At 36.5% G+C, this 15,919-nt stretch overlaps 1 protein-coding gene across 32 annotated transcripts in view; it reads left to right on the forward strand.

Annotated features, from left to right (window-relative positions):
- Positions 1 to 15,919, forward strand: part of CCDC7 (coiled-coil domain containing 7) — a 411,675-nt gene that overhangs the window by 63,647 nt on the left and 332,109 nt on the right. For all 32 annotated transcript variants that reach the window (XM_063781580.1, XM_063781581.1, XM_063781579.1 and 29 more), the window contains 2 exons: positions 2,898 to 2,928; positions 3,365 to 3,454. In XM_063781580.1, the coding sequence (XP_063637650.1) occupies positions 2,898 to 2,928; positions 3,365 to 3,454 (121 nt within the window). The remainder of the gene's footprint in view (positions 1 to 2,897; positions 2,929 to 3,364; positions 3,455 to 15,919) is intronic.

The raw sequence follows: 15,919 nt of genomic DNA on the forward strand, positions 1-15,919 counted from the left end.
TGTGATTACAGGTGTGAGCCACCACACCTGGCTTTAATAATCTTAAGGTAGCAATACTTCCCAAATTGTCCTGCAGATTCAATGTAATTACTTTCAAAATTCCAGCTGACATTTTTAAAAAACTGACAAGCTGATTCTAAAACTCATGTGGAAGTGCAAGGAAGCTAGAATAGCCAAAGCAATCTTAAGAACAAAGTTAGAAGACTCATACTTAACTGATTTTAAAACTTAATACAAAGCTACAGTAACCAAGGCAAAGTGTTACTGGCATAAGGCTAGACATATAGAGCAATGGAATAGAATTGAAAGTCCACAAATAAACCCTTACATTTATGAGCAATTGATTTTCAAGGTAAGGTGATTCAATGGGGGAAAGAAAAGTCTTTTTAATAAATGGTACTTGAGCAACTGGTTATCCCCATGCAAAATAACGAGGCTGGATTACTTATTTTTATTTTTATTTTTTTTTGAGGTGGAGTCTCGCTCTGTCGCTCAGGCTGGAGTGCAGTGGCACAATCTTGGCTCACTGCAAGCTCTGCCTCCCGGGTTCATGCCATTCTTCTGCCTCAGCCTTCCGAGTAGCTGGGACTACAGGCACCTGCCACCACAACCGGCTAATTTTTTTTTTTTTTTTTGTAGAGGCGGGGTTTCACTGTGTTAGCCAGGATGGTCTGGATCTCCTGACCTTGTGATCCACCCACCTTGCCTCCCAAAGTGCTGGGATTACAAGCGTGAGCCACCGTGCCCGGCCTTGGATTACTTATTTTTGCCATGCACTAATGTCAAAATTATCAAAGAACTAAATTTAAGAGCTAAAACTATAGGCATTTTAGAAGAAACATAGGAGTAAATCTTTGTGACATTGGGTTAGGCAGTGGTTTCTTAAATATGACATCAGAAGTACAATCAACAAAAGAAAAAGATCAACTTTATCCAAATTAAAAACTCTTGTGCTGCAAATGATACTATCAAAAACATGAAAAAAACCACTCATAGAATATGAAAAATATTCACAAATCATATATCTGTTGAAGTACTTAGAAGAATATATAAAGAACTCTTATACCTCAATAATAAAAAGATAAATAATTCAATTAAAAATAGGCAAAGGATCTGAATAGATATTTCCCCAAAGAAGATATAGAAATGCCCAACAAGCACATGAAAAGATACTTAACATTGTTAGTTACTAGATTTTTTTTGTTTTGTTTTTGAGATGGAGTCTCGCTCTGTCGTCCAGGCTGGAGTGCAGTGACATGATCTCAGCTCACTGCAACCTCCACCTCCTGGATTCAAGCAATTCTTGTGCCTCAGCCTCCTAAGTTGCTGGGACTACAGGCACCTGCCACCACACCCGGCTAATTTTTGTATTTTTCGTAGAGATGGGGTTTCACCATGTTGGCCAGGCTGGTCTCAAACTCCTGACCTCAGTTGATCTTCCCGCCTCGGTCTCCCAAAGTGCTGGGATTACATGCATGAACCACTGGGCCTGGCTGTCACTAGTTTTAATTGCAAATCAAAACCACTTTACACCCACTAGGATGGCTATATTCAAATAGACAACGCAATGATTTGTTGGCAAGTATGTAGAGAGATTGGGAACCTCATAATGGGAATTTAAATTATGTATCTGCTTTGGAAAAGTTTGCCGGTTCCTCAAAATGTTAAATACAGAGTCTGCATATGATTCAGAAATTCTGTTTCTAGGTTTATACATGAGATAAATGAAAACACATGTTCACACAAAAACTTGTACATAAATGTTCATAATAGCATTATTCATAATGGCAGAAAAGTGGAAACAAACAAAATGTCCTTAAAGTGATGGATAAATAAAATGTGGGATATCCATATAATGGAATGTTATTTGGCAGTAACATAGATAAACATAGATTATTTGTTGAAAATAATCCATATAATGGAATGTTATTTGGCAGTAACATAGATAAACATAGATTATTTGTTGAAAATAATCTATGGTCTATCCATACTGTGGAACAATGTCACCAAACTGTGTCAGCAAACTGTGGAACAATGTCAAACCTAACCTGAAACTTATTTTTGTAAATAAAGTTTAATTGGAATACAGCCATATGCATTGAAGAATAGTGACAGAGACCATCAGGCTTGCAGAATCTAAAATACTTACTATTTAGTTCTTTACAACTCCTGCTATGGAATACTCATTAGCGCTTAAAAAAACTGAGAAAGATCTATGTTTATGGACATGAAGAAATCTCAGACATTAAGTTAAGTGAAAAAGTAAGTTGGGAACAATATATACAGTGATGTCATTTATGTGAAAAAGAAAACTGAAATCCAACCCACTAATAAAAATTACAGAATGGAAAAGTTACATGCAGTATTGTGTAAATGCCTAGAACAAGTCCTGGAAAGGTAACAGTGATCCAATAATATTTCTAGGGAGAGTATTAAATTTTTGAAGTGCTAATCAAAGTGTCCGTTAAACTTCATCTGTATTAAAATCTTTACAAAGAAAATGTGTGTGTTAGGTGGGAATTGAACAATGAGAACACATGGACACAGGAAGGGGAACATCACACACCGGGGACTGTTATGGGGTGGGGGGAGGGGGGAGGGATAGCATTAGGAGATATACCTAATGCTAAATGACGAGTTAATGGGTGCAGCACACCAACATGGCACGTTTGTTACATATGTAACAAACCTGCACGTTGTGCACATGTACCCTAAAACTTAAAGTATAATAATAATAAAATAAAAAAAAAGAAAAGAAAAAGTGGGATGCAAGGGAGAGCAGAATAAAACAGCAGCAACTAATTACTGAATACCAAAAGAAAAAAAAATGTGTGTGTTTCATAAATTAAAATATAAATGTACAATTATAAACACACTTTTTTTGGTTTATTTTTCAGAGCTGTAAATGATCAAGTTTTGTTAGATGCTGTAAGTATAGTACTCTCAATTTGAAATTACACTTTGTCCTTGAGTTCTTAACAGATTGTAGAAATTGTCAGGATACATAATCCTACATAAAGATCCAATCCTTACTTAGTTTATTTAAGAGATTTGTATGCATATGTGAACTGGAAAGCCTTGTCTATTTTGTTCATTTTACTCTCATTATCACTCAGAAACACTTCACTTCTGAAATACTAAACTATAATATCCTACAGTCATCTGAATAGTTCCAGTCCTTGACACTTGTAGATCTTTTATGTCTTTCAGCTCCAATTATTGTGTCACTCTACAGACTGATATCAATGTTTCATTCTTGTCATGAGTTAATGAAGACTTTCTTACCTTAATAACTAAATATCTGAATAACCTTTCTACATTGAGAGTTTTACTCTTCATTATTACTAAAATTATTTGTTTTTAGGAATACAAACAGATGCAACGTGATTTTCAGTTGTTGTCAGAAGAGAAGTTGGTGCTGGAAAATGAACTACAAAAGTTGAAGGACAAAGAGGTTGGAAAAATTTTAGTGTTTGAAAATGGCATACACCTAACAAGGCTTATTATGTTAGGATAGAAATCAAAGAGCTATTTAAATGTTGTATAATATGTTTTTAATATTAATAATTTGTAGCAGCTATGCTTTAAAAATAAAATTATGCCATATTCTAAATTATCATATTAGGTGTCAAAACCAAAAGGATGCCATGAAAAAACAGATAAACATCTGAAAAGACATTTCTAGGCCAAATATTTAACTTTATTAAACTAACAGTAAATTAGTTTTCAAATATATTGTAAATGCATTTTGTGGTATTTTCTACAATTATGTAATGTGTGTGTCCCAGTTCATTATACCAAATAGAGTAAATAGAAATAGAAATGCAAGGATAAAGGAAAATTTGTTTCCTCTTGTATTTTATTATTCTCTTTGCCATTGTTAGAGAGCTTACAAATTCAAACTACAGACAATAAAGTCAAATACATTAGAAGTGAACTTTTGTTAACCACTTAAGAAATTAAGATATATGATTGAGGAAAAATACTAAATTTCAATAATGTTGGTTGCTTGATATTTCTTCCTTACTAGGGGAGGAAGCAGAAATCATACAGGAGATTTGCTGTTTGATCAGTTAGAGAAGGAGTAGTCTTACACAGGTGTCAAATATAAGATCAGGGCTGTCATATATGTTCAGTTTAGGAATAGTTTTCCTTTAGGTATCATGCCAAATAGGAATAGAACATTGGTACAAAAAAACTAAAAATAGTAAATTGTCATGTTGAAGAACTGAGTAGTCTGACTAAGTGTGAGAATTTTGCAGCATCCTAATCGCATACTGTTAGAGCCACATTGAAAAAACGCTGGAGCTTCTTAGATGGCTTGAGGATGTTGCAGCAGTTTCTGGTTTTGCTTCCTTGTGTTTCTTCAGGTGTTTTGTCTCTAATTCTGCTCTAGAGAGCTATGGTTTTTGCATGAACTTCAATATGTGATCTAGGATACAACAAGGTTTTCTTGTTCAGAAACTTTGGTGCTCATTTGGTAGGTTAGACTCTTACCCATTCTTTAAAACATTAAAAAAATTTTTTTTATTTTTGTGGGTACATAGTAGGTGTATATATTTATGGGGTACATGAGATATTTTGGTACAGGCATACAATGTGTAATAATCATATCATGGAAAATTTGGTATCCTCCTTAAGCACTTATCCTTTGTGTGGCAAATAATCCAATTATACTTTTTTAGTTATTCTTAAATGTACAATTAAATCACTATTGACTATTGTTCCCCTGTTGTGCTATCAAATACTAAGTCTTATTCATTCTTTCCAACTACATTTTTTGTACCCATTAACCATTCCCACCTCCTTCTCACACTCCAAGCCTCTGGTAACCATCCTTCTATTCTCTATCTCCATGAGTTCAATTGTTTTGATTTTTAACCCCCACAAATAAGTGAAAACATGCAATGTTTGTCTTTCTATGCCTGGCCTATTTCATTTAACATAATGACTTCCAGTTCCATCTATGTTGTTGCAAATGACACAATCTCCTTTTTTACGACTAAATAGTACTCCATCGTGTATGAGTATTACATTTTCTTTTTCCAGTCATACGTTGATGGACACAGAGGTTGCTTCCAAATCTTGGCTACTGAAAACAGACCTGCAGCTAACATGGGAGTGCAGATATCTCTTTGATATTCTGATTTCCTATTTTTGGGATATATACATATCAATAGGATTGCTGGATTGTATGGTAGCTCTATTTTTAGTTTTTTGAGCAACCCCCAAACTGTTTTCCATAGTGGTTTTACTAATTCACATTCTCACCAACAGTGTATGAGGGTTCCCTTTTCTCCACATCATCCCCAGCATTTGTTATTGCCTGGCTTTTGAATAAAAGTCATTTTAACTGGGGCAAGATGATATTTCATTGTAGTTTTGATTTGCATTTCTCAGATGATCAGTGATGTTGAGGACCTTTTTATATGCCTATTTGCCATTTGTATGTCTTGTTTTGAGAAATGTCTATTCGAATCTTTTACCCATTTTTAAATTGGATTATTAGATTTTTTTTTCCTATGGAGTTGTTTGAGCTCCTTATATATTCTGATTGTTAATCCCTCATCAGATGGGTAGTTTGGAAATATTTTTTCTCATTTTGTGGGTTGTCTCTTCACTTTGTAGATTGTTTTCTTTGCTGTGCAGAAGCTTTTTAACTTGGTGTTATCCCATGGGTCCATTTATTTTTTGGTTACCTATACTTGTGGAGTATTACTCAAGAAATTTTTGCACAGACCAATATGCTAGAGAGTTTCTCCAATATTTTCTTGGAGTAGTGTCATAGTTTGAGGTCATAGATTTAAGTCTTTAATCCATTTTGATATGATTTTTGTGTAAGGTGAGAGAGGGTTCAAGATTCATTCATCTGCATTTAGCTATCCAGTTTCCCAGCAACATTTATTGAAGAGACTGTCTTTTCCCCCACTGTATGTTCTTGGCACCTTTCTTGAAAATGAGTTCATTGTAGGTGTGTGGAATTTTTTCTGGGTTCTCTTCTGTTCCATTGGTCTATGTGTTGGCTTTTTTGCAACTACCATGCTGTTTTGTTTACTGTAGCTCTGTAGTATAATTCAAAGTCAAATAATATAATTTCTTCAGTTTTATTTCTTTTGCTGAGGATAGCTTTGGCTATTCTGGGGCTTTTGCGATTTTATATAAATGTTAGGATTTGTTTTACATTTCTGTGAAGAATATCATTGATATTTTTACAGGGATTACACTGAATCTGTACATTGCTTTGGGTACTATGGACATTTTAACAATATTGATTCTTCCATCTATGAACATGGAATATCTCTCCATTTCAATTTCTTTCATCAGTGTTTTATAGTTATCCTTGTAGAGATCTTTCACTTCTTTGGTTAATACCTAGGTGTTTAATTTGTGGCCATTGTAAATGGGATTACTTGTTTGATTTCTTTTTCAGATTATTCACTGTTGGTATATAGAAATGTTACTGATTTTTGTATTTTGATTTGTATCCTGTAACTTTACTGAATTTATCAGTTCTAAGAGTTTTTTTTTTTTTTTGGCCAGTCTTTAGATTTTTCCAAATATAAGATCATACCATACCATCTGCAAACAAGGATAATTTGACTTGTTCCTTTCCAATTTGGATGCCCTTTATTTCTTTCTCTTATCTGATTGCTCTAGTGAGAACTTCCAGTACTATGCTAAACAACAGTCATGACAGTGGGCATCCTTACCATGTTCCAGATCTTGGAGAAAAGGCTCTCAGTTTTTTCCCATTCAGAGTGAAACTGGCTGTGGGTTTATCTTATGTGGCTTTTATTATCGTTGAGGTATGTTTCTTCTGTAGCCAGTTTTTAGAGGGTTTTTATCATGAAGGGATGTTGAACTTTATCAAATGCCTTTTCAGCATCAATTGAAATGATCACATGGTTTTTGCCTTTCAGCCTGTTAATATGATGTATCACATTGATTGATTTGCATATTGTGAATCCCACTTGGTCATGATGAATGATCCTTTTACTGTATTGGTGAATGTGTTTTGTTAGAGTTTTGTTGAGAATTCTTGCATCAATAGTCACCAGAAATAGTGGCATATAGGCCTTTCTTTTGAAGAGCTTTTGTCTAGATTTGATATCAGGGTAATGCTGGTCTTGTAGAATGAGTTTGGAAGTATTCCCTCCTCTAGTATTTTTGGGGTGGTTTTAATAGGGTTGGTATTATTTCTTTAAATATTTGGTAAAATTCAGCAGTGAAGCCCCTGGGTCCTGGGCTTTCCTTACTGGGAGACTTTTTATTATGGCTCTGATCTCGTTACTTTTTGTTGGTCAGTTCAGGTTTTGTATTTTTTCATGTTTCAATTTTGGTAGGTTATATGGGTCTAGAAATTTATTTCTTTTAGATTTTTCAATTCATTGATATATAGTTGCTCATAGTAGCCACTAATGATTCTTTGAATTTCTGTAGTATCAGTTGTAATATCTCCTTTTTCATATCTGATTTTTATTTATTTCAATCTTTCTCTTCTTTTCATAGTCTGACTAAAGGTTTGTCAATTTATTTATCTTTTCAAAACACCAACTTTTTGTTTCATTGATCTTTTGTATTGTTTTCTTCATCAGAAATTCATTTATGTCTGCTCTGATCTTTATTATTTCTTCTACTAATTTTGGGTTTGGTTTGCTGTTACTTTTCTAGTTTTTTTGTTGCTTCATTAGGTTATTTATGTGAAATTTTTCTTCTTTTTTGATGCAGGCACTTGTAGTTATGAAGTTTCCTCTTAGTACTGTTTTTGCTGTATCCCATAGGTTTTGGTATATTGTGTTTTCATTATTATTTCTTTCATGAATTTTTTCAGTTCCCTTCTTAATTTCTTCATTGACTGATTGGTCATTCAGGAGCATATTTTTTAATTTCCATGTGTTTGCATAGTTTCCAAAATTCCTTCTGTTATTGATTTGTGGTTTTATTTCATTGTTGTCAGGGAAGATGCTTGATATTATTTCAGTTTTATTTGAATGTTTTAAGACTTGTTTTGTGACCTAACAAATGGTATATCCTTGAAAATGATTCATGCACTGCAGAGAAAAATGTGTATTCTGCAACCGTTGGATGAAATGTTCTATAAATATCTGTTAGTTCCATTTGTTCTGTAGTACAGATTAAGTTTGATGTTTCTTTGTTGATTTTCTATCTCAGAGATCTTTCCAATGCTAAAAGTAGGGTGTTTGGCCGGGGGCAGTGGCTCATGCCTGTAATCCTAGCACTTTGGGAGGTTGAGGCAGGCAGATTGCCTCAGCTCAGGAGTTCAAAACCAGCCTGGACAACACGGTGAAACCTTGTCTCTACTAAAAAATACGAAAAAATTAGCTGGGCATGGTGGCAGGCACCCATAGTCCCAGCTACTCGGGAGGCTGACACAGGAGAATTGCTTGAACCTGGGAGGCAGAGGTTGCAGTGAGCCAAGATTGCACTACTGCACACCAGCCTGGGTGACAGAGCGAGACGCCGTCTCCAAAAAAAAAAAGTAGGGTGTTGAAGTCTCCAGCTATTATTGTATTGATATCTATCTTTCTCTTTAGCTCTAATAATATTTGCTTTACATATCTGGGTGTTCCAGTGTTGACTGCATATATATTTACAATCATTATATCCTCTTGCTGAATTGACCTCTTTATCATTATATAATGACCTTTTTTGTCTCTTCTTACAGTTTTTGTGTTGAAATCTATTTTGTCTTATATAAGTAGAGTTACTCCTGCTTTTTTTTTGGTTTCCACTGGCATGGAATATCTTTTTCCATTCCTATATTTTCTGTCTATGTGTCTCTTTATAGGTAAAGTATGTTTCTTGTAGGCAACAAATTATTGGTTCTTGTTTTTTTTTTAATCCATTCAGCCATCACATATCTTTTGATTAGAAAGTTTAGTCCATTTACATTCAGTGTTATTATTCATAAGTAGGGACTTGCTCCTGCCATTTTTTAAATTTGTTTTCTGGTTGTTTTACAGCCTTATCTTTCTTCCTTCTGTCTCTTTTTTTTTTTAGTGAAGGTGACTTTGTCTGGTGGTTTGCTTTAATTTCTTGCTTTTTATTTTTTGTGTATTCCTTGCTTGTTTTTTGATTTGAGGTTACCATGAGGCTTGCAAGTACTATCTTATAACCCACAACTTTAAACTGATGACGACTTAACACTGATTGCATGAACAGAATACATGTGGAAAGAAAACTCATAAAAACTCTACACTTTAATTTCATCCACTTGTGTGTTAATTGTTTTCTTTTTGTACTGTGTCTTGAAAAAAGCTGGTATAGTTATTCTTTTTGTTTGTTTTATCACTGAGTCTTTTTATTTAAGTCAAGAGTAGTTTACACAGCACAGTTATGGTGTTACATGATTCTGTGTTTTCTTGTGTGCTTACTATTACCAGTGAGTTTTGTACCTTCAGATGATTTCTCATTGCTCGCTAACATCCTTTCCTTTCAGATAAAAGAATTTCCTTTAGCATCTCTTATGGGACAGGTCTGGTGTTGATAAAATCCCTCAACTTTTGTTTATATGGAAAGGTCTTTATTTCTCTGCAATGCTTAAAGAATATTTTTGCCAGCTATACTATTCTAGGGTAAAAGGTTTTTTCCTTCAGATCATTAAATATGGCATGCCACTTTCTCCTGGCTTGTAAGTTTTCCACTGAAAGTCTGCTGCCAGACATATTTGAGGTCTATTCTATGTTATTTGTTTCTTTTCTCTTGCTGCTTTTAGGATCCTTTCCTTATCCTTTATCTTTGGGAGTCTGATTGTTACGTACCTTGAGGTAGTCTTCTTTGGGTTATATTTTCTTTCTGGTCTATAACCTTGTACTGGAATGTTGATATATTTCTCTAGGTTTGGGAAGTTGTTTGATATTATCCCTTTGAATAAACTCTCTACCCCATCTCTTTCTCCTATTCAAGGCCAATAACTCTTAAAGTGCCCTCATGAGGCTGTTTTCTAGATCTTGTACGTGTGCTTCATTGTGTGTTTTTTTTTTCTTTTGTCTCCTCTGTCTGAGTATTTTCAAATAGGGGGATGGGGGAGGGATAGCATTGGACAAATACCTAATGTAAATGACGAGTTAATGGGTGCAGCAAATCAACACGGCACATGTGTACCTATGTAACAAACCTGCACATTGTGCACATGTACCCTATAACTTAAAGCATAATAAAAAAAAAAGAAAAGGAAAAAAAACCCAAATAGCCTGTCTTTAAGCTCAATAATTGTTTCTCTTGCTTGATCAATTCTGCCATTAAGAGAGTCTGATGCATTCTTCAGCATGTCAATTGCATTTTTCGACTCCAGAATTTCTGCTTGATTCTTTTAAAATATTTTAATCTCTTTGTTAAATTTATCTGATAGAATTCTGAATTCCTTCTCTGTATTATCTTGAATTTGAGTTTTCTGAAAACAGCTATTTGAGTTCTCTTTCTGAAACGTCATATATCTCTGTTTCTCCAGGATTGGTTCTTCGTGCCTTATTTGGTTCATTTGGTGAGGTTATGTTTTCTTGGATGGTGTTGAAGCTTGTAGATGTTTATAAGGGTCTGGATTTTGAAGAGTTAGGTATTTATTATAGTCTTCACAGTCTGAGCCTGTTTGTGCCTGTCCTTCTTGTGAAGACTTTTGAAGTATTTGAAGGGACTTGGGCCCCAAGCCCAATAATGCTGTGTTTTTTGCAGACTCTTAGAGGTATCACCTTGATGGTCTTGGATAAGATCCAGAAGGATTCTCTGGATTACCAGGCAGGAACTTTTCTTTTTTTCCCTTACTTTCTCTCAAAGGAACAGAGTCTCTCTCTCTCTGCTGAGCCATCTGGAACTGGGGGTGTGTTGTGCAAGCACCCCTGTGGTCACCACCATTGAGACTGCGCCAGGTCAGACTTGAAGCCAGCACAGGACTGGGCCTTTCCCAAGGCCCTTTCCTTCAGGGTGGTGTGTTCCCCCAAGCCCTAAGTGTGTTCAGAGATGCTGGTTGGGAGGCAGGGATGAGAGTAAAAACCTTAGCATTTTACCTAATGTTTTCTGCTATGGCTAAGCTGGAACTCAACCCATGATACAAAGTTCTTCCCACTCTTCCTTTGCCTTTGCAAAGGCAGAGAAGCCCCTCCCTGTGGCCACCACCACAAATGGGTCATGAGGGCTTCTGCCTGTACACACCGTTGATGCTGACTTAAAGCTCATGGTCTCTTCCTTCAGCTTGTGGTGAATGCTTCCAGGCCTGGGACTCACCCTTCAGGGCAGTGGGTTCCCCTCTGGCCCAGGTAAGGTCCAGAAATATTGTCCAGAAGTCTCAGCCTGGGCTCAGGGACCCCAAGAGCCTGCTCATTGTTCTACCCCACTGTGGTTGAGCTGATACCTAGGGTGCAGGACAAAGTCACCTTTACGTTTCCCCCTTATTTTCTCAAACAGAAGGAGTCTTTCACCATAGCCTCTATAGCTTGGAATGTCCTGAGTCACCCTTGAAGCCCCCATGTCTCAGAGCCCAGGCCCACAGTGTACTCTGTGCATATCACTGGTGGTTATTCAGGGCCCAGGGCTCTTTAGTCAGGAGGTGATGACTCCTGCTAGTACTGGGTCCTTCACTTCAAGGCAGCATGCTCCCTTTTGGCCCAGAATGTGATTAGAAATGTCCAGGAGCGAGGGCCTGGAATAGTTGGCCTCATGACTCTCCTTGGTGCCCTATCCTACTGTACCTGAGCTGGTGTCCAAGATGCAAGACAAAGTCCTCTTTACTCTTTGCTCTCTTCTCCTTAAGCAGGAGGGAGTCACTTTCGTTGCTGAGCTGCATTGCCTGGGGTTGGGGGAAGGGTGGCACAAGCATTCCCTTTGCCATACCAGCTGGTATCTTCGTAGGTCACGCGCCACCCAAGTTTACTGGCTTTAAGCCCAACCCTAGCCCTACAAATAGTCTATAAATTGCAGTCCATGTGTCCTAGACTGCCTTTCAAGTGTACCTGGGACCCCAGAGCCCTTCAGTCCATGATGTTGAGGATTGCCAAGAAACTCAAGCTCGGCCACTAGTATGGTCAGTTCCCCTCTGGCAAGGGCTGGTGCAAATGCTCCCTCCATGTGTGGGTGCTGGCTGAGCCCAGCATGGCTTTATTCTCTGCTGTGACAGGGCAGCACTGGGTTCATTGTAAAGTCCCCCCACTGTTGTGCTCTCCCTCCCCAAAGTGCACAGATTCTTTCTCCACCCCACATGGCTGCTGCACTGTGATAGCGGATGAATAGCATCAGCATTTAATACTGTTTCTTCTGACCTCCTCAATGCCTCTTTTGGCAATATGAAATTAAAACGAGGAACTGTGATTGCTCACCTGATTTTTGGTTCTTGTGATGGTGCTTTCCTGTGTGTAGATAGTTGTTAAAATTTGGTGTTCCAACAGAGGGGACGAACAGTGTAGACTTCTATTTTGCCATCTTGCCACCACCATTTTTGTCTCAGCCCATGCACATCATTTCTGCTTCACTCTTCACTTAAGCTTTCAGTATTCTAAAATATATTGAAGTCTGCTGGACCACATTTCTAATACTATATAAATGTGAAATGTAGTCAATGAATGACTTTACCTTCTCTTGTTATAAATTACTTAAAGAATTTCTCATAATGATGTAGATGTGCGAAGGAGAACTGTGGAAGTAATTGTTATATCCACACAAGGGTAGTGACCAAGAAATCTGAGAAGTAGTCTGTTTTCAGAGAAGGAAATTTAACATGGCAATTGGTGAAATAGGATGGTGGGTAGAGAATAATGGTTATGGAATATGTCGAACACAGGATTTCTACTTTTTATTTTTATTTTTAATTTTTTTATTTATATAAATTTATGGGGTACAAGTGTAATATTGTTATATGCATAGACTGCATAGTGGTGAAGTCAGGACTTTTAAGTTCTCCATCACTCAAATAATGTATGTTAACATACCCATTAAATAATGTCTCATCATCTACCTCCCTGCCCACCCACTGACCCTTCCAAGTCATTCCTCACTCTAAGTCCATGTGTACACATTGTTTAGCTTCCACTTGTAAATTAGAATATGGGGTATTTGTCTTTCTGTGTCTGGCTTGTTTCACTTAATATAATGGCCTCCAGTTTCATCCATGTTGCTGCAAATGACAGGATTCCATCCTTTTTATGGCTGAATGGCTGAATAATATTCCACTGTGTATATGTAGCACGTTTCTTTTTTTTTTAAATTGTAATAGGTTTTTGGGGAACAGGTTTTTGGTTACATGAATAGGTTCTTTAGTGGTGATTTCTGAGATTTTGGTGCATCCATCACCCAAGCAGTGTACACTGTACCCAATGTATATTTATCCCTCACCCCCCTCTCATCCTTTCCCCTGAGTACCCAACACCCATTGCATTATTCTTATGCCTTTGCATCCTGATAGCTTAGGTCCCACTTATGAGTGAGAGCATACGGTGTTTGGTTTTCGATTCCTGAGTTACTTTACTTAGAATAATGGTCTCCAAATCTATCCAGGTTGCTGTGAATGACATTATTTCATTCCTTTTTATGGCTGAGTAGTATTCCATGGTATTCCATGGTATATGTATGTGTGTGTGTGTGTGTGTGTATATATATATACACACACATATATATACATATATATACACACACATATATGTATATATATATACACACACATATATATGTATATATGCATATATACGTATTTATATATACACACACATTATTCCATGGAATACTTTTATATATATATTTATATTTTCTTTATCCACTCATCGATCGATGGGCATTTGGGCTGGTTCCATATTTTTGCGGTTGCAAATTGTGCTGCTATAAACATGCATTTGCAAATATCTTTTTTGTATAATGACTTCTTTTCCTCTGGGTAGATACCCAGTCATGGGATTGCTGGATCAAATGGTAGATCTACTGTCTACTTGTAGTTTATTTTTATTTTATTTTATGTTTTTTTTTTTTTTTTTGAGATGGAGTCTTGCCCTGTTACCCAGGCTGGAGAGCAATGGTGCGGTCTCAGCTCACTGCAACCTCTGCCTCCTGGGTTCAAATGATTCTCCTGCCTTGACCTCCCAAGTAACTGGGGATTACAGGAACCCACTACCACGCCCGGCTAATTTTTGTATTTTTAGTAGAGATGGGGTTTCACATGTTGGCCAGGCTGATCTTGAGCTCCTGACCTCGTGATCTGCCTGCCTCGGCCTCCCAAAGTGCTGGGACTACAGGCATGAGCCACTGCGCCCAGCCTACTTGTAATTTTTAAAGGAATTGCCACACTGTTTTCCATAGCAGTTGTACTAGTTTACATTCCCACCAGCAGTGTAAAAGTGTACCCTTTTTACTATATCCACACCAACATCTATTATTTTTTGATTCTTTGATTATGGCCATTCTTGCAGGAGTAAGGTGGTATTGCATTGTGGTTTTGTATCGCATTTCCCTGATCGTTAGTGATGCTGAGCATTTTTTTCATGTTTATTGGCCATTTGTATATCTTCTTTTGAAAATTGTCTATTCATATCCTTAGCCTACTTTTTAGTGGGATTACTTGTTTTGTTCTTGCTAATTTGTTTCAGTTCCTTGTAGATTCTGGATATTAGTCTTTTGTCAGATGTATAGATTGTGAGAATTTTCTCCCATGCTGTGGGTTGTCTCTTTACTCTGTTGATTGTTTCTTTTCCTGTGCAGAAGGTTTTTAGTTTAATTAAGTCCCATCTGTTTATCTTTGTTTTTGTTGCATTTGCTTTTGGGTTCTTGGTTATGAAGTCTTTGCCTAAGCCAATGTCTAGAAGGGTTTTTCCATGTTATCTTCTAGAATCTTTATGGTTTCAGGCCTTAGATTTAAGTCTTTGATCCATCTTGAGTTGATTTTTATATAAGGTGAAAGATGAGGATCCAGTTTCATTCTCCTGCATGAGGCTTGCCAATTATCCCAGCACCATTTGTTGAATAGAGTGTCCTTTCCCCACTTTATGTTTTTCTTTGCTTTGTCAAAGATCAGTTGACTGTAAGTATTTGGCTTTATTTCTGGGTTCTCCATTTTGTACTGGTGGTCTATATGCCTGTTTTTATACCAGTACCACGCTATTTTGGTGACTATAGCCTTATAGTATAGTTTGAAGTCAGGCGATGTGATGCCTCCAGATTTCTTCTTTTTGCTTAGTCTTGCTTTGGCTATGTGGGCTCTTTTTTCATTCCACATGAATTTTAGGATTGTTTTTTCTAGTTCTGTGAAGAATGATGTTAGTATTTTTATGGGAATTGCATTGAGTTTGTAGATTGCTTTTGGCAGTATGGTCATACATACCTCAAAATAATAAAGGTCATTTATAACAAACCCACAGCTAACACTATACTGAATGGGGAAAAACTGAAGGCCTTTTGTCCAAGGAATGGAACAAGACAAGGATGCCTACTTTCACCACTTTTATTAAACACAACACTGTTTATGTTTTAAATGGGATGGTTTTCTTGATTTCTTTTTCAGTTAAGTGAAATGGTATATAATTGGTACTGATTTTTGTATATTGATTTTGTATCCTGCAGCTTTATTGAATTTGTTCATCAGTTCTAACAGTTTTCTTGGGGGTTGACTCTAGGTTTTTCTAGGTATAAGGTTATATTATCTGTGAACAAGGCTAATTAGACTTCTTCCTTTACAATTTGGATTCCCTTTATTTCTTTTTGTTACCTAATTTTTCTGGCCAGGACTTCCAGTGTTATGTTTAATAAAAGTGGTGAAAGTTGACATCCTTGTCTTGTTCCAGTCCTTGGAGGAAAGACCTTCAATTTTTCCCCATTCAGTATAATGTTAGCTGTGGGTTTGTTATAGATGATCTTTATAATTTTGAGTTATGTTCCATCTATACCTATTTTGATGAGGGTTTTTATCGTAAAGGATGTTGAAGTTTAT

This window comes from Pan troglodytes, chromosome 8 (assembly GCF_028858775.2).
Source record: "Pan troglodytes isolate AG18354 chromosome 8, NHGRI_mPanTro3-v2.0_pri, whole genome shotgun sequence".
In the NCBI taxonomy this organism is placed as follows: domain Eukaryota; kingdom Metazoa; phylum Chordata; class Mammalia; order Primates; family Hominidae; genus Pan; species Pan troglodytes.